General features: G+C 52.2%; 1 protein-coding gene across 3 annotated transcripts in view; it reads right to left on the reverse strand.

Annotated features, from left to right (window-relative positions):
- JUP (junction plakoglobin) overlaps positions 1 to 19,211 on the reverse strand; it is a 57,037-nt gene extending 37,826 nt beyond the window's left edge. For 2 of the 3 annotated variants that reach the window (XM_089774057.1, XM_075911529.2), the window contains exon 1: positions 19,056 to 19,211. In XM_089774057.1, coding sequence (XP_089630183.1) covers positions 19,056 to 19,198 — 143 coding nt within the window. In that variant the 5' untranslated portion in view covers positions 19,199 to 19,211. Of the gene's footprint in view, positions 1 to 13,935; positions 14,010 to 19,055 lie in introns of those variants that run through there. The other variant, XM_075911531.2, reaches the window with a different exon arrangement.
- Positions 19,212 to 24,153: the final 4,942 nt, after the last annotated feature.

The raw sequence follows: 24,153 nt of genomic DNA on the forward strand, positions 1-24,153 counted from the left end.
GGTAGCGATTTTACAGGGCACCGAAGTGAGCGAGGCAAGTGTTCTGAGCCCACCACCTTCCCATGTCCTTCAGTGAGCTGCTTCCGAACATACGCTGGGCTGAGAGGGGCCACTGCAGACACTTCAATGTTTTAACTGCAACTCGACCATCGCCCTGGCCCATCACATGGGCCCTCACACGCCTGCTAGTGTATTCTGGCTGTTAGACAGGTAAAAGAAAAGGAAGCCACACCCCTTCTTCGGTTTCCCCTCCCAGATTCAGAAGCCACCCCCCTTATCGCATCTGAATTCAGCAGCAGCATCTCCCTCCCCAACGTTAAGAGTCGACTGGGGCTACTTCATTGGCTGTATTTGTGCCACCATATCCCATCAGTAAGAGCAAAATCTGAAGGCTCTGGTAATTGCTGCATCAGAATAACTACAGGGCAAGTGACACTACACCACCTTGCTTCTGCGTTAAGCTCTTTTCCCCACCCCTTGACCTGCTTTGCCATTAACAAGATGTTTGGAAAATAAATTGGTTAATATTAACCAAGCTGGAGCAAATCCCTGGACACCAACCAGCTCTTCCAAGCCAGTCGGCTGTGCTCGGGGACTTCCCAACATCCCAGAACAGATACAGGGCCCACCCATCAGCACTGAAGTGGAGAGACAGGTTTGGCATAAAGGAGCAGCACAGCCGAATCCCCGGGGGCAGATATGACACTTTGAAGGAAACGCACAAAACCCTCATTACACCGCGGCATGATGTTCGAGGCGGCCCCCGCTTCAGCCGTCCACGTAACACACTTGCAACACCCCTCTGCCCCAGTTACAAGGTGTTCTGGTGATGCACACCGCCACTTCTGTTGCACAAGAATGGATGAAACATGTTTTTGTGCCCACACCTACTATGCTGCTACAAGTGCTGCACCAGTGCATTCTGGGAAAGCGTGGCTGGCCAACAGTACCTAGTACATGTCCAACGGCCAGCAGGACACAGAGCTGTCCCGGGTATTGCTGGCATCATTCCCTGTCCTGCCTGGGATGTTAAATATCGGTTAATTGAACAATCAAGTAACCTCATGAATTTTTATCCGATAGTCGACTGTTCTATAGTCCCCGGGGGCGGGGCCAGCAGCCTCACTCCTCAGGAGCCCCTGCCACCTCGTGCTGCTGCCTCTGTATCAGGGTACCAGGTGGGAGCTGGTCCGTGAGGGGAGCCAGTTTAAAAACCAGCTCCCCTCGCAGATTGACTGCCTGTCACTCTGTGCTGCTGCCTCTGATACAGAGGCAGCAGTGCAGAGTGGCAGCAGCCCCTGACTAGGGTGGGTCTGAGCTCCCGGACCTGGCGTGAAATGGAACTGAGCCGGGCTGCCTGTCCAGCTCCGAATACACTTTAATTGCAGAACTGCAGTGGGGGAAGGTCCTGGACCCGGCGTGAGCTGGGCTGCTGGCCAGGCTGCTAAAATGTCCTGGCAGGGGTGGTGGAATGCACGCAGTCTGTAGCATTAACTGCTAAGCTTTTGGTTATCGGTTAATCGACTACACTATGACAGCCCAAGTCCTGCCACCAAGGCCAGGCGGGGAAAATCAGACAAAGCGGTTACGCAAGCACAAGCAGGGAGGGGCTGACCACTTACACTAGGGTGGAAAGCAGCACACGAGACCAGCAGCAGAAAGACAACCACGTGCTAGCTTCAGCCACTGACCCCCAGGGTGGGCAGGGACGCAGCCAGACTGAACAGCAAGCCCAGCGGAAAGCTGTAGCAGGGACAGGGTCTAAGTATCCAGCACGTTGCCTCTGCTGCTAGAGCCCCCGCACAAACAAGTTCTAGGTACAGCGAAGTCCAGGGACTTGTCCTACGGCAACACCGGCATTCCCCAACCCAGATCAGCGACCCCTCGTGCGAGGTGCTGCACAGACGCAGGAGAGAGCCCCCACCCCAAATAGAAATGGTCAAAGGAAAGAGCCGCCCCATTGCACAGTGAGGGACCGGAGGCAGATTCACCCTAAACTCGCAGAGGCAGGAAATGAAATCAAGGCTCGAGTCTAAGGATGTCAACTCCCGTTTAATTGGGAAAAACGTCAACGACGAATAGCCCTGCAGCACCTTAGAGACTAACCAAACACGTCGATGGTGCCCTGAGCGTCCGTGGGCCCAGCCCACTTCATTGAACTGGTTAACTAGTTCAACGGTAAGTGTTCATGGTTAAACGGGGGGAGTGCTGGAGCGGCTCCCCGCCTGCAGTGGGGGCCCACAGAGGTGAAGCAGCCCCCTGCCCGTGGCAGATGGGGGGGTCTGCTCCAAGCCCCCACCGGTTAACTGCTTGCCAGTTCACCATCAACATCCCTACTGAAGCCTGAGCACCAGGCGCCTGCTGTATCCCGAGCAGTGTGGAAAGGCGAGAGGTTAGCTACTTCACAGCAAACGCCCGGGTTGAAACTGACGAGGATCGGGGGGTGAGTGGCAGAGAACCAGAACGTGGCTAAGACCCATTCCAAACCGTATCGAAGGGGCAAGTGCTAGGCCGGGGTTTAAAACAAAGGCCATTCAAAACTAAGATGCCACTACCCCGCAAGGCATCCGCTCTGTCTGTCCCCAAGATGGGGGGCATCTAAGCTCTTGGGGGGGGGGGGTCATCTCTTCCGCCATTTGTGCAGAGCCCCACACGGCTGCATTCCCAGCCCCACGGCAGCCTTTGGGGAGAATCCCTAGATGCCTAACAGACCCAGCATTTCACAGCCTCTTGGAAGCCACGCTCAGGGCTGCGCCGTGTGTGGGAGCCGAACGAGCCATCTGGGCTCCGAGGCAGGAAAGGAATCTCATTTGAAAGTTTCACAGCAACCCTGCGTGTGCATGAGACCATTCTTTTGCTGGCAGGAGAAGCTGGGGGTGCAGCTTCTGGGGCAGGAAATCGCCACTGGCGCTGCACCGGGGGCTCTGCTTCCTTCCCACCCCTCATGTTTCCTGGAACAGCAGCCGTAGCCACACTCAGCTGTCACCGGTGACTTTTATCAGACGGAAACAAGCGAGCGCGCTTGGCTCAGTGTTCGATACCACGCCGACAGACCCTCGCTCCAAACCGGAGACGGGCGCCTCGGAGCGGAGATTTCTCTAGGTCATTAAGGTCACAAGGATCCATCTTTGCGTGTCTCAGCTGGCATTAGCAGAGGTGTGGTTTAAGGATGTTCAAATGCATTTACTGAGATCGGGGTGGGGAACCTAAGGCCCGGGAGCCAGATGCAGCCCCCAGCTTGCCTGGATCCGGCCCCCCCAAGCTTGGGGCTCCCCCTAGCATTGAGGAGCCTGCATTGGTGCTCCAGCACGCGCGCGCGCGCGCGCACACACACACACACACACACACACCCACCCCCCTGCAGGGCTCAAGCACACAAAATCTACTAGCCTGGATCCCCCTAGGATCTGGTGTGTAAGGAGGGATGTGGGGCTAGTCTGGGGCCATGTCAGTGAGGCCTTTGGGGGTTTTTTTTTGCTTCTCACTTGTGTGCAGCCCCCCCAACTGATTTTTGTGGGTCAGCGGCCCCTGACTCATAAAAGGTTCCCCACCCCTAATTTCGGTAAAGGTGCTGAAAGTTTCAGTGGTTACCAGTTTACACATGGGGGGGCAGCTACCAAGGAGCCCCCCCTCATCCCCCCCCCCACACAGATGCCTCTCGCAGGAGGCAGTACACACGGGGAGCCAGCAGCAAGGGGGGGGCAGCGTGTAACCGCATACACAGGCACACTTCCCTAGTGCAGTTGCCCTTAACTGCAACAAAACACCCTCCCACCGCAATCCAGAAAGGGCAGCCAGCCAGGGGCAGAAACATGCATCTCACTGCTGATGGTGGATTTTTCCCGGCTGCACTGTTTGCTCCCTTCTCCACCCCCCCCCAGCTGCCAGACTGTGTTATCCCCAGCAAGCCGCACCGCTTACCCAGGCCAGAGCGCGCACTTCGCTTACTATCCACGTGCTCTGCGGCTGGAAGCGAGCGCGCGGCTTTTCCTAAGCAAGCTCGCCTATCGGAAAGGGGAAACGCGAGAGCGCAAGGCACACCAAGCCAATGCAAGAGCCTACAGACGTGCCCCGCGGTCACCCCCCAACACTGCAGGGGCTCTGCAAGAGAACAGCGTTTCATGCCCCAACAAGGGCTCGTCTGGGGATACCCGTGCATAATGGCTTTAGCGCACCATGCATGGTGTTTCCGCGACACAGCCTGGGCCTTTGAGCCTCAGATGCCAGACACAGGCAATCCGCAAGCCAGCGGTTTAATAATGGACATTTTTAGTAAGTCCTGGACAGGTCATGGGACAAAACAAAGTCATGACCTGCCCAGGACTCCCACCAGAAACACCCCAGTTGCATCTCCGGGTGGGGGGCATGGCACCAGCAGCTGGGGGGGAGGGAGCCCTGAGAATCCCTGCTTCAGGAGCAGTCAAGCACCAATGGCTCCCAAGGATCAGCTGCCCCGGCAGCCGTGATTCCAGCTAGCCCCCGTGGCAGGGCCACTCCAGCAGCGCCAGCGCGGTGTAACTGGCCTCAGAGCTGCCTCCCCACAGCCAGCTGCTTGGGCAGCCATAGAGGAAACCCACAGAGGCTGCAGGAATTCCCGGAACCCCGGACTTCAATGACCAACATGGAGCTTTAGCGACCAGACACCGGTCCCAGGCTTTGGGCTTACGCATAACAGGGGCGAGGGAGAAGAGATTTCCCAGGAAACCCCATTTCCCATCCATTGTCCCCCCCCAAAAAAAACCACACCATCCTTGTTGGCCACACTGTTCCATCCAGTCCCTTAGGCAGCCAGGCCCACAGTAAGATGGACCCTTTTACAATCGACAGCTGTTCGAGGCTAGGGCAGCCCATTGCCACGCCTGCCACGCTTTCATTGAAGGCAGCGGCTTTCATACCATGGGTTTACGCTGGGAGACGGGCACTGACTATTTTCTTCGACTGGGTAACAAGGAAAAAAAAAAGTTTGAAAGTTCCTGTTCTAAGGAAACCAGCATCCAGCGTCAGGCACAGAAATGCCGCATGCTCCGATTCGCTCGTTCATGCCAGGTTTGTTCTTGTTGGACCCATCCGTGGGACAGATGAGGGAAACTTGCCGTTTGCCAACGAATAGGAGGTTTTGGCACGATGGCTTGAGCCGCCCATGACTCCCAAACAATACAATTAATCACTGTAACTCCATCTGGAGGAGAGAGATTTTATTACTTTTAAAAAGCTACGAACAAATAGCTCCCCAAGAACACAATAATTGCAGGCTTTAAATTTAGCCACTGAGGCACTCACGTGCTATTTCCAGCCTGGATAATGGCGAGAAAAATATAGTATTTCTGCAGCGCTGGCCCTACGTGATAGCCAAGAACGGCATTCAAGAGGGGAAAACAAAAGGATTCAGGGGCTGTTGGGTCCCAACTTAATTCTACATTCAACCGCATTACATCAGCTGTTTCATAAGAAATTATAACCAGCACCAGTCAGCGCCCAGCCTGTCGGAGCAAGTTAATGGTTTGCCACTACGGCCCCGCCTGTGTGTCGGAGTGATTACTAGGAGGCTGTTTAAAGTGGCCAAAGGTCTTTTCGCCACCAGTTAAGCAAACGAACTTCATGCAGTGATATGCCTGAGTAAGTCAATGCCACAAAGCAACCCACTCCAGAAGCAGCATGGTTCCATATTCCTGACGTAGAAGCTGCAGACAGATGCGACACCCGCAGAAAACAGAACAGCTGCCCCCTTCCGTTCCCCCATCTCTGCTCTGCCAGCTAGGCACCCCCAGAAGTAGGGCAGGGGAACGCTTCTTACGCAAGCTTGCTAGCAAACTGATGTGCAACTGACACATGTGGATCCTAATTAAGAATTGTAGGTTTTTCCCAAACCCGAATGAGCCTGCAAAGAATTCAGAAGAGCTACACTCATCTGTAAAGTCTCATCTGTCTTCAGTGCACTGGAAAAAACTTGAGCTGAGTTCACCCTTTCCAATGTCACTGCAGAGCTGGAGAGAGAATTATCTTTTTGGAGCTAGAAACAAACCTCCCCCCCCCCGCGTCTGCTGAAGAAAAGCAGCAATATTTTTCAGCCAGAAACCTCGAGGCACTTCATAAGCAGAAGGCAAAGGCGGGAAACTGAGGCAGAGTTGAAGCAACTTGCCCATGGCAGCTAGACCAGTAACCTTCCCACAGGGCCACACTGATTCAACCGCTCAGGCCCAGTTTGAAGTAGTCATTTGTATTTTTACAGCTTTTCGTGGGTAGCGGCAGCTTTGGTCAGCAAGGTGTGGAATATGAAAACAAAAAATGAGCAACCGAGATCCTTTCATCCGGCTGTCCATTCTCCCTCAGGAGTGGGCAGAAAACAAAGCCGCCCGCTCAACATCCTGAAAAGAACCTTGAGACGCACTTGGCTTAAGTAACAAGACGCCAAAACTCGCCACGCACTGGGACTAATGATGCAAACACATCTGTAGACAATCGCCTCTGTCTTCGAGAGTTTCGGATTGGAATGCCCCTCCCCGTGCCCTTTTTGTAGAAATGATTTCGGAACAAAATGACTGAAGCATTATGAAATGCCTAAAGGCCTGACAGACTCCGCAGAAAAACTAATCAGGGATGGCAGATTTAGAAAGATATTTCAAACCTCCATCTAATTAGAAACATCTTTGTGTCTGACGACTGTTTCCCCAGCAGAGCGGTTTATGAAATATACATTATTCCTACACAAGGGAAGGGGGAGGTCTGTTTGTCAAAGCGACTGCAGACAAGAGCACGGCGATCTTCCTAGGCTGCGTATTAAACTTCAAAGCTAGAACGGCAGTTGTCACTTACGTGCGCGTTTCAAAACAAGTACGAGCCCTGAAAAGAAAATTCCTGCTCTGCAGACACAAGAGGGTTTTATTCTGTAAACAGCTGTGGCACCCATATGGTTCAGTGGGGAGCGGGATATTATTCCAGGACAAAGTCGTGAGTTCAGTTTCAACCCCAGCTATTTATGCAACACCATGGATGCTTTGCAGACTGGCCATATATGATCCCTGCCTCAGATATCAAAGTGACGGGCATGAGGCAAAAACCTAGACACTACAAAGAGAACTCAGATTTCTGGCCTCTCTCAAACAGCCCTGCAGGATAATGCATTATAAGCAGTTTCTAAGAAGAGACACAGATAATCCACATCACCCATGTCTACTAAGAAGCACTTGCTGCCTATGCTTCCCATCCACAGGTCCCAAAGCACTTAGGGAAGGCGATCAGCATCTCCACAAAGCCACATAAGCATACGAAAGCACTAGTGTTCCCTGGAGAGATTCAAGTGCCGCACAGCTGATTAGCAGAGAGAGAGCCCACAGGTGGCAGCATGAGTTTCTACTGGTGGTGCACATCCACACATGCCTTGGTGCACGTAACAAAATTTATTCTCCATGGGGGGTGGAAAAAATGAGGGAATATTGCCACTGACTTTCAATTTCATCTCATAATCAGCAGTCATATCTGCACTCTTCATTACCGCTGATTATTTCTTACCGACAAGCACTTTCAGGGACTCCAAGAATGGGAAGGATCATACAAAACCTTATTCTAGTCCAACTACCAGCTTACAGGCCTCACCTGAAATGTTTCCCCGGCACTTTCGGATTCCAAAATTAATGCGACATTCAGCTGAAATCTGCCGAGCTAACAAGACCAGACAAGTTCATGCCTGAAAATGTTTCCATCTTCAGACGAGAGCAGTAAAACACTCAGAGCCAGGACTTGCAGCCACCTGCGATGTACTTTTTGGTTACACACTACACCAGGGTCAGGAAGCCGAAGTCACTACAGGCAGTCCCCGGGTGACGTACAAGATAGGGACTGGACTGTAGGTTTGTTCTTAAGTTGAATTTGTATGCAAGTCGGAACTGGTACATATTGTAGGGGAAACTCTAGCCAAACATTTCTCCAGAGCTCAGTTTTATTCTCCCACGCCTCACTTCCCTCAGTCCTTTATTCTCAAGCCGAGGTGTCTGCTGAGAAAAGCCGCTCCGCGTCTCCCTGGTCTGCTGGGGGAGGGGCGCTAGCTCCGCGTCTCTCTGGTCTGCTGGGGGAGGGGGGCGCTAGCTTCGCGTCTCCCTGGTCTGCTGGGGGGAAGCAGCTAGTGCGGGGTTGCCTCACCCCGTTTGTAAGTAGGGATCCGATGTAAGTCGGATCCATGTAACCCGGGGACTGCCTGTACAGGAAAGCAGGGCAGACTTTTTTTTTTTTTTTTTTTAAAGGAGGAGCTGTCAGTGAAGAAAGCCCCTCCCTTTACAACAACACAAGCAGTGTCTCTAGAATACCTCTCGGCCATTACAATAAAGAACTGGTTAAAAAAATAATAATAATCTGCCCAGGTCTCCTCCATGTGCCAGGGAACTCCCTGCTAGGGCTCACTACCACCAGCTAACACCTGTTAAACGGAGACTCGGCGTGTCCACACTAGACTACCTGTGCGGCAGCATTCAAACACTCGCCCTTTTCCTAGCGTGGACATTGCTTCAGAGTGTAACAAGCAACTTGTGCCTCTTCGCTGCGGCCCTGCCCCGCCTGTTTTACTCCAGGGTCCCGAGACCCTGACATAGAATCACAGAGCTGGAAGAGACCGTAGCAGGTCCAGCTCCCGGCCCAAAGCAGGACAATCCTAACACATTTTGCCCTTGGTTCGGCAATTGTCGTTGAGCTCTTCTAAAGCTGCTTCCGTCGGCTTTGGAGGATTCCGTCGCCAATTTTTCCTACATGCAGATACCATTATCCTGCTGCACCGCATAAGCATCTCCCTTTGCTCCCCCACACCACCTGCTCCGTGTGTCATGCTGGATGGGAGAAGCGGCAGCTAGGAACTTGAGGAAGAGCTGCAGGTTCCATGCAGATGGGTTGTCGGCGTTGTCAGACAGCCACAATTCTTCTCGGACGCGAAAGGAAGAGTCAAAGACCTCTCACCAGATAGTAAAGAGCAGCAGTCCTGTGGCTCAGAAGGCAAATTCTATTTCCAGGCCTGCCTCCTTTGTCTACGTAACCTCGAGCATCTCCCACCACATTGCTTTTGGGTTTGTCTGGGGGAACAAGCTGCACCAGATGAATTTAAAGGGGGAGGGTTAAGTTGATTTTGTTACACCACCAAAAACCGCTGGCTGGGCATGTTGGGTTTAAGAGAGACAGCTTTTGCCTTAGCTTACATCAAAGTAGGAATTGACAGACGTGAAACAGAAATCAGCTGATGCAAGCAGTTGCATGGACACTTAAAAAAAAAAAGAAGTGACAAAGACTTAAGTGTAAAAAAGATGTCAGTTTCCCCCATATCTACCATAGGGGGATGTTGGTACTCGTCTTCCTTTGTGGACAGCTTTAAGAGCTATGGTAGAAGTGCTCTGGAAGACCACGTTTTCTGAAACTGAGCCAGAGCTGAAGTGTTCGAAAGCCAAATTCAACAATGCACAAAAAACACTGGCTTTCAGACAAACTACAGAAGCGTTGGAGGAGCCTCAGGAACATGAAAACCAGCTGATCCCAGCTCTGGAACCTCGTCTTGGATTTGTGGGGGGAAGCCATCTCATGCCATTAAGATTATCCTCAGTATTTTCAAGGACAAACATTGCCTGGGATGAGAGGGTTGCAACTTTCACCAAAGAAATCCAGCTTCCGAGGTGGGAGACACAACTGATCTTCCCAACTGGGAAGCACAAGGGAAAGCTGAAATGCAGGACACTGTTGCAACCGATTGACAGTGTAACATGGCCCTTCCTCCAAGCGTTCCCCAAAACGACGCTTGGGCATAGTGCCCTGCGCAGATACAAGATCTGCAACAGAGAGCTGAGGACACCCACGGATACAAAGCTGATCTCTGCCAATTTGCAGGGTTTATTTCCGCACCTGCAAAGAAGAGGCACAGATAGCCATCCCTGCAGATGCAGACACCCGCGGGTTTACAAGGCTGGAAATGCAGCTCTGTCCCAGCAGGGCTGGTCATGGCCAAGTCCTGAATTAAGCAGAAGCACAGCCATGCTGTGAACTGCGTTTCCGCTCCTCCCCCCCTTCTGAAGGAAGTGTCCTTTTTCCCCTCAGCTGTGCAGGGTGGCTCCTTGGAGGCGGTATTGCTCTACCCGGCTTGTGGCACAAGATACTCTGGAGAGATGACCCCAGTTTAAGTCGGTCTCGTTTTTAAATCCTTTTCCCCGCCACCCAGCTTGAGCGCTCTTCAGAACGCCCGCTGCAACACTTCTTGCCTCTTCACACTGGCATGGCCCAGGGCTGCAGTGACACAGGGGGCTTTCAATACCCTCGGATGGACAGACAGAGGTCACTTGTTCTTCCGGATACCATACCCAGAGCTGTCGGGTTGGGCGCCCCAGACCCGCATTTCAGACAGCTGCTTCGGTCATTCTATGGATGGGGCCCGGGGCAGCCCGGAGGTTACCTGGGGGCCTGGCACAGAGCATCACCAGGGGTGTCCCCCCCCCCACCATGGCTGCAGGAGCTGGAACAACCCATCAGCACCCCCTCCCCCCCCACACATGGCCTCACCGCAGCCCCAGAGAGCTCTGCTTTCCACCGCCACGGTCCAGCATGTAGTGGACTGCAATGGCAGGGTGCCGGGTCGCTCTGGCTCCCATGGGGAGTCCAAACCCCTGCTGCCGCCCCTCACAAGGCCTCCTGCCCCCTCCCGCGGCTCATGCTGGTCAGGGGAGGGGCCTTCAGGCAAGGGCGAGGAGCAGGGGTGGGGTTAGGGAAGGGATGGAGCAGGGGCGTGCAGAATGAGGGCGGAGCCTGTGGTGTGGGGGGTCGATTCAGACCCCACACCTGGGGGGGGGTGCACCCTAGGGACAGCCCCGACCGTATCCATGCACTAACCCCTCCTCCCCCCTCCCCGCAAGCTGCCCAGTGACATTTTCAATAGCCACACAGTCCCGCTTTCGTCAACCCCGACTGCTCATTCGGGGGACGGCTCCGCAGCCGGCGGAAGCGAGCCAGCCGGCCTGGGTCGGGAGACCTGGGCTAGCAGGGAGCACCTCAGACCCTGAAAAACTTGGCTCAGTCTGGAGCCAACCTGCTAGTCCCACTCCAACTGCGGGGCTCGCTGCCCAAGGCCGTGCAGCCAAATTCCCAGGGTTAGTTTATTTGGATAGCCCTGTTCGAAAGAAGCAGACAGGGAGAGGATACGCCCATCACTCACGGGGTTAGTGAGACAATGGAGGATAAACATCTATTGTAGTGTGGTTGCTGTACACACAGCAGCTGTTTTGACACAGACTCCGGAAAATCTGAAGGGGGGGCCCCCGCTACTGGGAGCCACTTTCCTACACGCCATAATTCAAGTTGCATTTTTTTAATTAGCTTCCCCCGAAACGGCCCCCACAATTTGTTCGCATTAACCCAGCCACCTGAAACAGCCATAAAAAGACAATTCTGAAGTTGCAAAGCACAAAAAAGCCATTGTAAACCACAAGCTTTTGCATTCCTATAGCTTAATGGCCAAACCCACTTATGCCAAATTTGCAGTAAAATAGGTATTGCCATGACATTTTATGGACGCCTTCCAAGCGGATGAATGGTTACAGATTGAAGACGGAACAAAAAGACACTTTAATTGGGCACGCTGTCCTTTTATAGCCTACTTCAATAAACATTAATGAAGGACACGGACATGGACCTTTAAACCTCTCCAGATCCATTATCGGAGAATGAATGCATCTACTTGAGTGTTGTGCCTCTATTGCAAACAACAAGGACCTAGCCAAGTAACAGGGACCCCCCCCCCACACACACACACACACGTGCCAAGCCAGGGGACAAAGCTGGAAAACAGAGGCTCCCGTCCCATTACCAGAAAGAAAGATCGTTGCTTTTAAATCCCCCCCCCCTCGGAAATTCCTCTCTCTCTTAGCACCCCTAGGAAGAGAGCTAGAAACATAGGTGTTGGCACGTCACCCCAGCATTTTGTCCATATTCAGAGGGCAGAGGTGGAGAAATTGTTAAAATAGCCAAAGAGCCTTGTGGCTGGGTTCTCAACTTCACCTCCAGGCTGGGATATTGGGCTTTTGCGAGCAGGAAGAAGGACCCTGCGGGCTTCACAGCTCTAGGTGAACAACTAGAACCCATCCCAGAGAATCAAGGTGCCAGCCGCTCTGAGGGGCCAGGATGGGTTTGCTGGAGCTACAACATGGGTTCCCAAACTGGGGGTTGTGTGAAGAAATTTCAGGGAAGGTGAGGCAATCCAGCCTCCTCTCCCTTCAATTCCCTCCCCCACCCTCAAGTTGTGCTGTTATTTTTGTTTTTGTCCCCGATCAGTTCATTTTTTGCTGCTATTTGGGGGAGGGCGCATGAGAGTTTCTCAAAAATCAAAAAGGGGGTCATGACGCCAAAAAGTTTGGGAACCACTGAGCTACAACCTGCTTAGGAATTAGCCGCAACCAGAACAGGAATTAACTACAGGCAGTCCCCGGGTTACGTACAAGATAGAGACTGTGGGTTTGTTCTTAAGTTGAATATGTATGTATGTCGGAACTGGCATCCAGATTCAGCCGCTGCTGAAACTGATCAGTTTCAACAGCGGCTGAATCTGGACGCCAGTTCTGACTTACATACAGATTCAACTTAAGAACCCCAGGCGTCCCCAAGTCAGCTGCTGCTGAAACTGATCAGCAGCTGATTCCAGGAAGCCCGGGGCAGAGCAACTCTGCCTCGGGCTTCCTGTAGTCAGCCGCTGGTCAGTTTCAGCAGCGGCTGACTTGGGGACTCGTGGGGCAGAGCAGCTTGGGTGCTGCTGGGTTGGTCCAGTAGCGCGGCCGCACCTCGGCGCTACTGGACCAACCCAGCAGCACCCCAGCTGCTCTGCCCCAGGCATCCTGATTCAGCCGCTGCTGAAACTGATCACCAGCAGCTGAATCAGGACTCCTGGGGCAGAGCAGCTGGGGTACTGCCGGGTTGGTCCAGTAGCGCCAAGGAGCGGTGCTGCAGGACCAACCGGCAGCGCCCCACCTGCTCTACCACAGGCCCCGGACTTTGCTCCACGTCTCCCTGGTCTGCTGGGGGGAGAGGGGGCACTAGCTGCGTCCCCCTCCCCAGCAGACCAGGGAGACGCGGAGCAAAGCGGCGGAGGACCCGGGCCAGACCGTGGCGCTTCCAGATCAGCGCCGCGGTCCGGCCCGGGTCCTCCGCGGCTTTGCTCAGCGTCTCCCTGGTCTGCTGGCTCCCCCAGCAGACCAGGGAGATGGGGAGCAACTTTTCTCGCCCCAGAGGAGGCAGGCGGCGGGACCAGGCGTCCCGCCGCTCCAGTCCTCCGGGGCGAGAAAATCCTCGTTTGTTACTGCGGATCCAACGTAAGTCGGATCCGCGTAACTCGAGGACTGCCTGTATGTGTAGCAGCACTATGGAGCAAAGATTGTGTTTCCAGACGGGCTTACGCCAGGTGCATTCGGATAACACTGGAGAGGCAGGGCCCATGGGAAGAGACGGATTTCAAAGGAAGAGGATGCTGAGAAACACTAGCAGAAAACATCTGAATAGCTTCATTCAGCTGAAGGCGGATCCCGTGCTGACAGGCGATGGAAACATGGCACAAAGCTCATCTAAGGTGCAGAAATCCACCACGTTCCAGTAGTTGGCAGGGAAGAACCTTTATTTTGCAGTTAGCAAGGCAAGAAAAACGAGGGGCAGATTTGACTGGCTACGTGCAATGTGTCTGAATAGGAAAGGGTCTTACATTGCCTGGGGAGGGCTACTACTTCTAGGGGCACCCACTCTAGGAGTCTGCCAGCATCTGTGGCTACTACAGAGTGCCGGGGAGAAAGAGCAAGCACTTGCTTGCAAACAGGCGTTTCCAGGGGATCCCAGGGCAAAACACTGCGAGTACACACTTCCTTATTGGCTTGATAAAGCTCTCAGTGGTCCAGACAAGGCAGCGGAGGGGGAACAGAGCCAGGGGAAGGAGTGACTCACCCAAGGTCACGCAGGGAGTCGGTGTAAGAGCTGAGAAAAACTCCTGCTTCTCATTCCATTGCCCTCCCCTCTGGCACTCACTAGTTCCCTGCAAGAACATGTCTGCTTTAATCAGTCGCCCAAGCAGGTGCAGCGTGGGTGAGACCCAGCGGACCTGCCACTTCACTCCCACAACTGATCTGTCATGCGTCGCTTTGCTTTTCTACTGGGACTGGCACCGCCAGCGTGGCTAAAGGCCGGGTTTGAAAGTCCTCTGGAGCGCACCAACACCTGACCCACGAGCTCAGAGCTCATGCTGACATCACCCCCAGCATGTTAGTAGAGAAGCTCAAAGTGGGCCCTGCCCTTCAGGCACAGAGCAGCATGACTCATTGCAGAAGTGTTCCCAAGACACACCCCAAGCTACTGAACACACCTAAATGCCTCCTCTTTCAAATGCTCAGTCCTGCCATCCAGTCGGATGGGAATACACCCGCAAGGAACATGCCCCAGGTGCAGACCACCCTCCCCGAGAATTCAGAACGTGGACACAGATCCTGGGAATAAATAGCACATTTTCAGGACGGAAAGTTTCTGTTCTGAGACTATTTTTTGGCCTGGAAGAAAAGGGCATCTTTAAATACTCTGCAGAACGCCAGGCAATTTCAGAGCGTTTGGTATTATGGCCAAAGGTGTTTGTGTGTGTCTTTTGCCGTTCCCAAACTTTTCATTTCTACCCGAGAAAGCCACAAGCACAATTTGTCTCATCTTGCACACACCTCTCATATCTTCTGCAGGTCAGATCTAAGCAGGCTTTGCTACAGTATTCACTCTTAAGTGAGAATAGAGGGTTTAAATCGAAGATACAGCAGCACACCGACTTCAAAATTCCCACCAGCCACCTTTATCCACACCACGTGCTAGGTTCAATTTACCACACTGGGGCAGATATCGGTCCAGGATAGAAAGCCCAAAGACCAGCTGCTTTGTGTTTAGCTACTTCACACCAACAGAAGCATCCGAGACCAGGTCTGCCTGCAAAAGTGAAGTCAGCTCAGCTCGCTCTCTCGGATTCTCAAATCCACCCCCCTAAGAAATGCAGGTAAACCAGGCCGTCTCCTCACATAGAGGGTTCTAGTCATGGGAAGAACCCTTCCAACTTCGGGGGAGGTAAATAAACTGTCTGTATCGGAGAACCCCTCCTGTCGCTGTAATGAATCAGCACGCAGAGGAGCCACAAAATGCAATTGCAGCATTTCAAGAGTGGAGAAGCCCTCCAACTTCGAAAACGCATGTTCAGGTGCCTTTTGTGCAGTTACGGCAGCACCAAGCACACTGCCTGGACTCCCTTGCACCCAGCTCTCATTGCATTCGCCATATAATTAAACATGCACCCTCCCTAATGAGTACAAAGAACATCAGGGCGTTCACGCATACATGTTCGTACTGATTTTATGGCATCCATTTTTTTAACTCCAATTCTCTTTTCAGGTTCCTTATACAAGAGCATTTTTCCCAGGCAACTCCCAGCAACATTTTGGCATTGTCCTTTCATCTTTGTTGTAAACCTAATTAATTAAGCGAATACCAGCCAGACAACCTCTCCTCTACAAGTTCCCTAAAGCACGGCAGCGTGGCAGACTGAACAGGCTTCTAATTTCACTGCACAGATTCCTTCCTTTCGCAGACTCTTTTTAGTTTTTAGCTACAAGATTTGAATAGATTCCTTCCCTCCTTACCCTCACTCTCAGGTTGTCTACATTGCCTTTTTCCCCCCCTGCAGAAGATATGCAAACCATGCTCATTTGCATATCTTCTTTGGATCCTTTTTGCAGAAGAGATTTTGCCACTAAAAAGCCCCATGTAGACAGGATCATTTCTCAGAATAAACCCCTTTTTCCTCAAGATCCTGTAAACCTCATTTTTTGAGGAATAAGGGATCTTGCGAAAAAGGGTTTTTTTCCCCAACAAATGGCTCCATCTACACAGCGCTTTTTGGTGGAAAAACCTCTCCCACAAAAAGGAGCGGCAGAGGATATGCAAAGGAGAGCTGCGATTTGCATATCTTCTGCCAAAAAAACAGCAGTGTAGACATAGCCTCGGAGTCCTCCCTACTTCCACACACTGAAATACTAATTCCCCCTCACTTACAGACCGTTCCTGATAGCAAGATGAGAACACAAGATTTTCGGCTCTAAATTGACTTTACTCCAACACACGGCAGAGCATAACAAACAGGCTCAAGCTCTTATAAACAGGGCCCTACCAAATTCACGGCTGTGAAAAAAGTGTTCCATCCAGACCATGATCTCCCCTGCAAAGTGTGGCTGTTGTAGAGAGGGCACTGTATTGCAATCCTTACTTCTGTGATAATACTGCAGTGGCACTGCCTTCAAAACTGGGTTTTCAGCCAGAAGCTGCCATGGTCTGACCACCTGGCTCTACAGATAAGAGCAGAAATAAGGGTGACAATATGCAATCCTCTCCCATCATAGCTTTGTGACCTCCTTTTGGATTGGGACCCCCCGTTTGAGAAATGCTGTCTGAAGGGCTTTACATGTTTATGCTTTGTGACAACCCGATGAAATCTAAAAATTTAAGTATCTGATGCTGTGGATTTCACAAATGCTATGACTGCGAAACTGACCAAAATAGACAGTCTCTGTTCATCTGAGGAAGCGGGTTTTGCCCACGAAAGCAAGCTCATGCTTTTTATTTTGTTAGTCTAAGGTGCTACAGGACTACTTGTTTTCAAAATGGACAGTGAATTTGGTAGGAGACATCACCTGCTTGCTGTATTTTTTTCTTCCAGTGAAGAAACACCACCTCCCAGAACTATTTCATCAACATGGCTACATCTCCGCTGGGGCGTGGTTTTTTCCAAGTCCCATCCCACATCCATATGCCAATATAGTTTTCAAGTAGAGGCCAAGCTTACATTGCAAATCACAACTGTTTGCCAGGCAACTGGCAATCTAGATACAAGGCAAGTCTCTAGGGCTACTGCTGGGGACTCCTATCAGGCAATTTCCCTACGAAGAGTCTACACTTAGCTTGTAACAGCATCTTCCTTCCAACCAGGGCCAGATTAAGACCCTTAGAGGCCCTAAACACTGAAAAGATTATGATGCCCTCCCCATATGTAATTCAAAATAAAAAGTATCAGAGGGGGAGCTGTGTTAGTCTGAATCTGCAAAAGCGGCCACAGGACTCCTCGCCACTTTTTCAAAATAAAAACAATACTATACCGTAAAAATCTCTTTTTTTTGGTGCCCCTGCTTTGCTGGTGCCCTAAGCACGGGCTTAGTCTGCCTACTGGGTAATCCAGCCCTGCTTCCAACCATTGCAAAGTGCTGGGAGCCCGATGTGTGATCGTGCTTTGCAAGAACATACACTTCAGTCAGTCACCGCATGCAAGCTAAGAAAGCAGGTCGGGAGCATTTTATAATACATGGACAGGAGACCTCAGAAAACTAATATGTCAAACACCACAAATACACCCTGAAAGCTGATTGTATGTTGATTCACTGCACAATCAATTACACAGAGGAAGGATTTCTTAAATGCCTGTGAGATTGCCATCTTAAGCTCGCATGGCGAGAGCCGAGCCAGAATGACACCCTTCCTATCACAACAGTTACAGAAACAGCAATGGCACTCTCCTGGAAAACCCAGTCAAGGAGACAATTTGCAAACTTGCTCCCCAGGAATCCAGCAAGAGAACAGGAAACGCCCATTGTGAGCTTTAAAAAAGGAACCATTTCAAGGACCAGCTGAAATAGATTTGCAGCGCGCACCCCTCAGCAGTTTTTGTAATTTGTCATCCAGGAGTCCATCAAGTTGCACTGCCTGAATGAAAAGACAGCTAATTAGGTTTGAAAACGCAAGACGCCTCCAGTTTACACCACTTCCCTTTCGGTTTTAATGCACAGTCCAGCTTTCTGGAGCAGTTGCAGGATGCAAACAACAGGCTCCTGTCTCATTCTCCAGATTCCAGCAGGATCCAATTTCTCTTGCGCGAAACAGCGTCTCACGAGAGAGGTTCAGCAGCCACCCCGCAAGCCTTCTGCTCCAACAGAGACTCAAGGCACTTGCAAATTAGACGGCTAATTTAATACCGATCTCTGGAACTATGTAACAGGCTGCCTACAAGTGGTTTGCCGTCAGCCATTAACTGCTTTGATTAATAGCGACCTCAGCGTGTGTTCAGTGCAGGGTGATGAGGTTACTGGTGACACTCCTGTTTTGGCAAGGCAGGGTTCCCTAGAAGGGCCACACGAAGGGGGGGGGAGGGACACGACACAGCACCTGGCTGGCGCGGACAACGCGGGACACAAACATGTGCGAGTCTGAACCGCCCCCAATTTCCCACCGGCACGAACTTTACCGGGCGCCTGGACGCGTCCTGGCTTCGCTTGCGCCAGATTCCCCCAAACCAGCACAGCCCCCCAGCAGCACTTCGCTAATCCCACCGCAAGCGGCCGGGCTTTCCAAGCTCGCCGAGACCGCCCCCTCCCCAAGTTCGCCCGGACCCCCCCTCCCCGAAGTTCGCCGGGACGCCGCCTGCCCCCAAGCTCGCCAGAACCCCGCTGCGCCCCAGCCCGGAGCCCCTCAAGCTCGCCAACACCCCGCTGAGCCCCGCCCCAGCCCGGAGCTCCCGAGGAGCCAGAGAAGGCCCCACCCGGCCCGGACAGCTCGGTTCCCAGGGCCAGGGCGTTGGCTCGGAGCAGCCGGGGGCCCGCGGAGCGGACACGCACCAGCTCCTAGCCGGGCAGACGCGAGCCCGGGTGAAGCGCTGCCTCAGTGCCCCCCCCTTAACACACGCACACGTTCAGCCCTCCCTTTGCACACGCCGCGCACACTCAGCCGCCCCGCTTTGCACACTCACCCACCCCCTTTGCACACGAGAGCACTCAGCTCTCCCCCTTTGCACACGAGAGCACTCAGCCGCCCCCCTTTGCACGCGCACACTCAGCTCTCCCCTTTGCACACGCGCACTCAGCTCTCCCCTTTGCACACGCGAGCAGACTCAGCCGCCCCCATTGCACACTCAGGCCCCCCCTTTGCACACGCACGCACACTCAGCTCTCCCCCTTTGCGCACGCACGCACTCTCGGGGGAGCCCGCGGGCCGACCCTCACCTGCGCTGCGCCGCACCGCTCTGCCCCGACACTGGCGGCTGCCCGGCTCGCACCCACCAAACAAAAGGCGAGCGCAGCCCGCAACCCAGCCCCGCCCCCGCGGTCCCCAAGGACACAGGCCCCGCCCGCTCGTGGCCGCCCATTCATTGGCCCGCTCGCCCTTCAGTCACGCCGTCGCGGGCGGGGGCTGCGCCGCCACCTGGCGCGATGGAGCGCCTCCCGATTGGCCGCCCACAAAGCGCAGGGCGGACGGGCCCGCGGGCCGGAAGCGGATTGGCGCTTGGTCGGGGAGCTGGGACGCGATTGGACGACGGGGGTGGCGGTCACGGCGGGGAAGGACCAGTGGGCGGGGGAGGGCGTGTCCCTAGGCCAGGTGGGACGGGAGACGCTCACCTGGATGAGGTCATGCAGGTGGGGGCGGGGCTTCGGGCTAGGAGGGAGGAGCCTGCGAAAGGACAGGGAGCTGGGGGAGGGGAAAGGGCGAGCCTGGGCGAGAGCTGCGGGGCAAGGGGAGTCTGGGGGGTAGGGGCAAACCTGGGGGGTGAGTTTGGGGCAGGGGAAAGTCTGGGGGAATAGGGGGGCAGAGGGAGAATTGGGGACAGATGGGGGTGGGGGTGAGGGAGCCTGGCAGGGGAAAATCAGGGCTGGAAGCTGATCAGCCCTCTAAGAGCTCTTTGCAGCACATTCCTGTGCACCTTCATGCAGCTCCCCCCCCCAGCAGTCCTATTCCCCACTAAATAAATTTAATGGAGATTGCCTATCTCTTAGAACTGGAAGGGACCTTGAAAGGCCATCAAGTCCAGTCCCCTGCCTTCACAGCAGGACCAAAGACCATCTATGACAATTTTTACCCCAAAGTCCTAAATGGGCTTTTTGAGGATTGAACTCACAATCCTGGATTTAGCAGGGCAATGTTCAAACCACTGAGCTACCACCTTGCCCCCCATTACCCCTGTTCCTGTCCCTCCTCCCACAAAGATACTCCCCCGACACATCCAACAGCCCCATTTACCTTCACCTAACAGCAGTGCCACTCTCAGCAAAGGGCCCCTCCCATAGCACCCCACTCTCCAGTGAGGCCCTGTTCTTAGGAGCCATGTTGGTCACGTGCCTCTGAGCACTGCGGGATGGTGATGGAGAGACACAGGCTGTGCCTAAGTTCGGACCTGGAGAAGGCGCTTGCCGTGGACAGCAGCAATGGCTACCTCTGGGGTGGCTGTGCATGGTTAAACTGTTTGAGCGCAGGGGGCCATACCATGTTCAGCAACCTCATGCTCAAACCCCTCCTTTGGAGCCAGTTCAGAGCAGCCTTCTTTATTCAGCAACAACTTGGTGCGCTAGCTCCAGCCACGCTGCACAGCTTTCTGGGTTCTCTTCTCTTCATCTAGCACTGGCTTCCCTTCTGGACCAACACAATTCCCCAATGGTATGCAAGAGCCTTCTCCTTTGCCTCTCTCGCTGTCAGCCGCACGCTCCTGGTGTCATTCCCTTTCTCGCCTAACTTCCTGCAAAAATATTTGTTTCTCCCTTGTGTTCCCTGTAGCGCAGCACAAACCCAGACAGGAACAACTGTGCAACCAGTCCGGAGGAGGCGAAATTGAAACAGTCACTTTTCTACTCCAGAGTCCCAGGGACGGCAAAAACGCTGTTTCCTCCAATGATCAGAAATGATAAAAGACTTCCCATTAAAAAGCAATGAGGAGAGCATGTGCCTGGCCTACAGGGAAAGGAGCGAGCTGGTAGGAAGAGTATCTCACAGTTTAACACCCTGCCACCAGCTCACAGGCGACGCTGACAAATGGCCAGAAAAATAAACCCCAGCAGCCTCATACGCCTTTACTACGAACAGATGCTTGCTACAGCTGCCAAGGACTTGTACCTGAGGCATCTGCCTCAATTGCTCTCCGATAACCCTGCGTCTGGCTTGAAACATTCATAAAGAATCTTGAATTTGAAATATTTTGGGACTTGGGTTCTTTGTCTCTCGGAAAGGTTTGCAGAGATACAGTGTGTCTTGAAAGCCTCTGTAGCCAAAATAGTGGTGACAGGTGTCATATTAAGCACTGCCGAGAGGGAAGAAGGTGGCATAATGACACATTTCTTATTATTACAACAAAATAGCAGCACATTAATCAGATATCTCTGGCTGGGGGTTAAGAATAGAAGGTAGAGTTCTTTGAAGGGGTCAACAAATGTGGAAAAGGGGGTTCCAGTAGATATAGTGTGCTTAGATTTCCAGAAAGCCTTTGACAAGGTCCCTCACCAAAGGCTCTTACGTAAATTATGTTGTCATTGGAATAACAGGGAAGATCTTTTCAAGGACTGAGAACTGGTTAAAAGACAGGAAACAAAGGGTAGGAATAAATGGTACATTTTCAGAATGGAAAGGGGTAACTAGTGGTGTTCCCCAAGGGTCAGTCCTAGGACCAATCCTATCCAACTTATTCATAAATGATCTGGAGAAAGGGGTAAACAGTGAGGTGGCAAAGTTTGCAGACAATACTAAACTGCTCAAGGTAATTAAGACCAAAGCAAACTGTGAAGAACTTCAAAAAGATCTCACCAAACTAAGTGATTGGGCAACAAAATGGCAAATTAAATTTAATGTGGCTAAATGTAAAGTAATGCATTTTGGAAAAAATAACCCCAACTATACATATAATACGATGGGAGCTAATTTAGCTACAACTAATCAGGAAAGAGATCTTGGCGTCATCGTGCATAGTTCTCTGAAGATGTCCATGCAGCGTGCAGTGGCAGTCAAAAAAGCAAACAGGATGTTAGGAATCATTAAAAAAGGGATAGGGAATAAGATGGAGAATATCTTATTGCCCTTATATAATTTGATGGTATGCCCACATCTTGAATACTGCGTACAGATGTGGTTTCCTCATCTCAAAAAAGATATGCTGGCATTAGAAAAGGTTCAGAGAAGGGCAACTAAAATGATTAGGGGTTTGGAATGGGTCCCATATGAGGAGAGATTAAAGAGATTAGGACTTTTCAGCTTGGAAAAGAGGAGACTAAGGGGGATATGACAGAGGTCTATAAAATCATGAGTGGTGTGGAGAAAGTGAATAAGGAAAAGTTATTTACTTGTTCTCGTAATACAAGAACTAGGGTCCACCAAATGAAACTAATAGGCAGCAGGTTTAAAACAAATAAAAGGAAGTTCTTCTTCACACAGTGCATAGTCCATCTGTGGAACTCCTTGCCTGAGGAGGCTGTGAAGGCTAGGACTATAACAGGGTTTAAAAGAGAACTAGATAAATTCATGGAGGTTAAGTCCATTAATGGCTATTAGCCAGTATGGGTAAGGAATGGTGTCCCTAGCTGCTGTTTGTCAGAGGGTGAAGATGGATGGCAGGAGAGAGATGGCTTGATCAGTACCTGTTCAGTTCACTCCCTCTGGGGCACCTGGCATTGGCCACTGTGGGCAGACCGGACACTGGGATGGATGTACCTTTGGTCTGGCCCAGTCTGACCATTCTTATGTTCTAAGTCTAGTTTTACTCCTTACTATGCCTTTGACTGGTTCAGGAGTCTCTTTAGCCTCTGATTTTGGAGTCTTCAGTTCTCAGGTGCTCTGATTTTCGGAAGAGCACAGCTCCAATGAACTTCACTAGAGTCACGATCGCTTGGCACCTTGGAAAAGCAGGCGCAGTTGTCACTAACTGGACACCCAAGATCACTAGTCACTTTGGACCTGCTCACCAGGACAGCTTCTTCTTCAGGCGAGAGTGCCCACCTGACACACCCCTCCCAGGGGAAAGGGCAGGATTTGTTCATTTACGGCCGGAATGTGCTTGGAGAGCCTCAGCATTGTTAGAAACACAAAGTATTTTTGTCATGTCTTGATTATTATTGGCACTTAGGCCAATGTCCCAATTAATCCATCTTTTGAGAGCTTCAGGAGAAAGATGCCAGAATAGAGCAAAATGCGATTACAGAGTTACTCATTGCTTGCCAGTCCTGGAAATGAATATACACACATTATATATAACTAGCTAGAGATTTGGCTAATGGGACCGTCATGCCACTCTGAAGAACCCTTGGACAGGCAGGGCAGCCCTGGCTAAACACCTGCATTCCACAGAGGACTGCATGCTGATGGTTGCAAGACAGCAAATTCATGTCTTCACATACCCAAGAGCTCGTTCCTGGAAGCCAGGAGTGTGACAGCCAAATCGCATCGACTATTCGATTAGCCAAATAATTGAAATTTTACATCCCTAGTTAACAGCAGTTCCCACAAGCAGAGACCAACATTAACCCATCACCCGGCGGGATGCCCAGCAGGACTGTCCTTAGGATTTATGGGGCCCTCTCCAGTGCTATTAAACTAGTGCCCGTAAGCCCCTAAGGGGAATGCTTTTTAGAGCTGTGATTTTATCATCTTCAGCACTACACAAATGACATATTTTTAAGGCAAATTATAAACTAAGGTCCAATTGACTCACACACGAAGTGCAGAAACTGTCAGTATTCTGTTACCTAGGGATGTACAATTTTGATTATTTGGCTAATCAAATAGTCGATGCAAATTTGCATCGACTATTTGGTTAGTCGTTAAGGGTGATTTTTCCTTTGAGGCATAGCAACAGCCCCAGGGCTGTTGCTGCACTTCAAAGGCGAAAGCGCTGCAGGGAGCATGGGGCTAGTGACGGACTCAGGCAGTCCCCCACTAGCCCCGTGCTCCCCACGGCGTTTCAAAGCGGCAGTGCCACGTGGAGCCCGGGGTCAGCTGGGGACTCTGAGCACCCTCACCTCTTCCCCCCTCCCCCTTGCTGCCTCTTTCTGATAGAGGCAGCAAGGCGGGGAGGCGACTAGTCATTCACATCCCTACTGTTAACGCCACTCAATCTGTTAACAGTTAGCCAATCCCTCCGGGAGGCAGGCTGCCCTCCCTGCACAGCAGTAGCCTCCCCAGGAATTGAAATTAAGGGGGGGGGGTTCGAATTTACAAGGGGGGGTGTCAGGGCTGATGAGGGATGAGACTGTGAGGGTGAAGGTGGGCTGTATGGCACCATAGTTCACAAAACTGGGAGGGGGGTGTTGGGGAAATTCAGGGGGCGGTATACACCCCCTGAAACCTGGT

The sequence above is a fragment of the Pelodiscus sinensis genome, chromosome 29 (genome assembly GCF_052426305.1).
Source record: "Pelodiscus sinensis isolate ZL-2025 chromosome 29, ASM5242630v1, whole genome shotgun sequence".
NCBI classification, from domain to species: Eukaryota; Metazoa; Chordata; order Testudines; family Trionychidae; genus Pelodiscus; species Pelodiscus sinensis.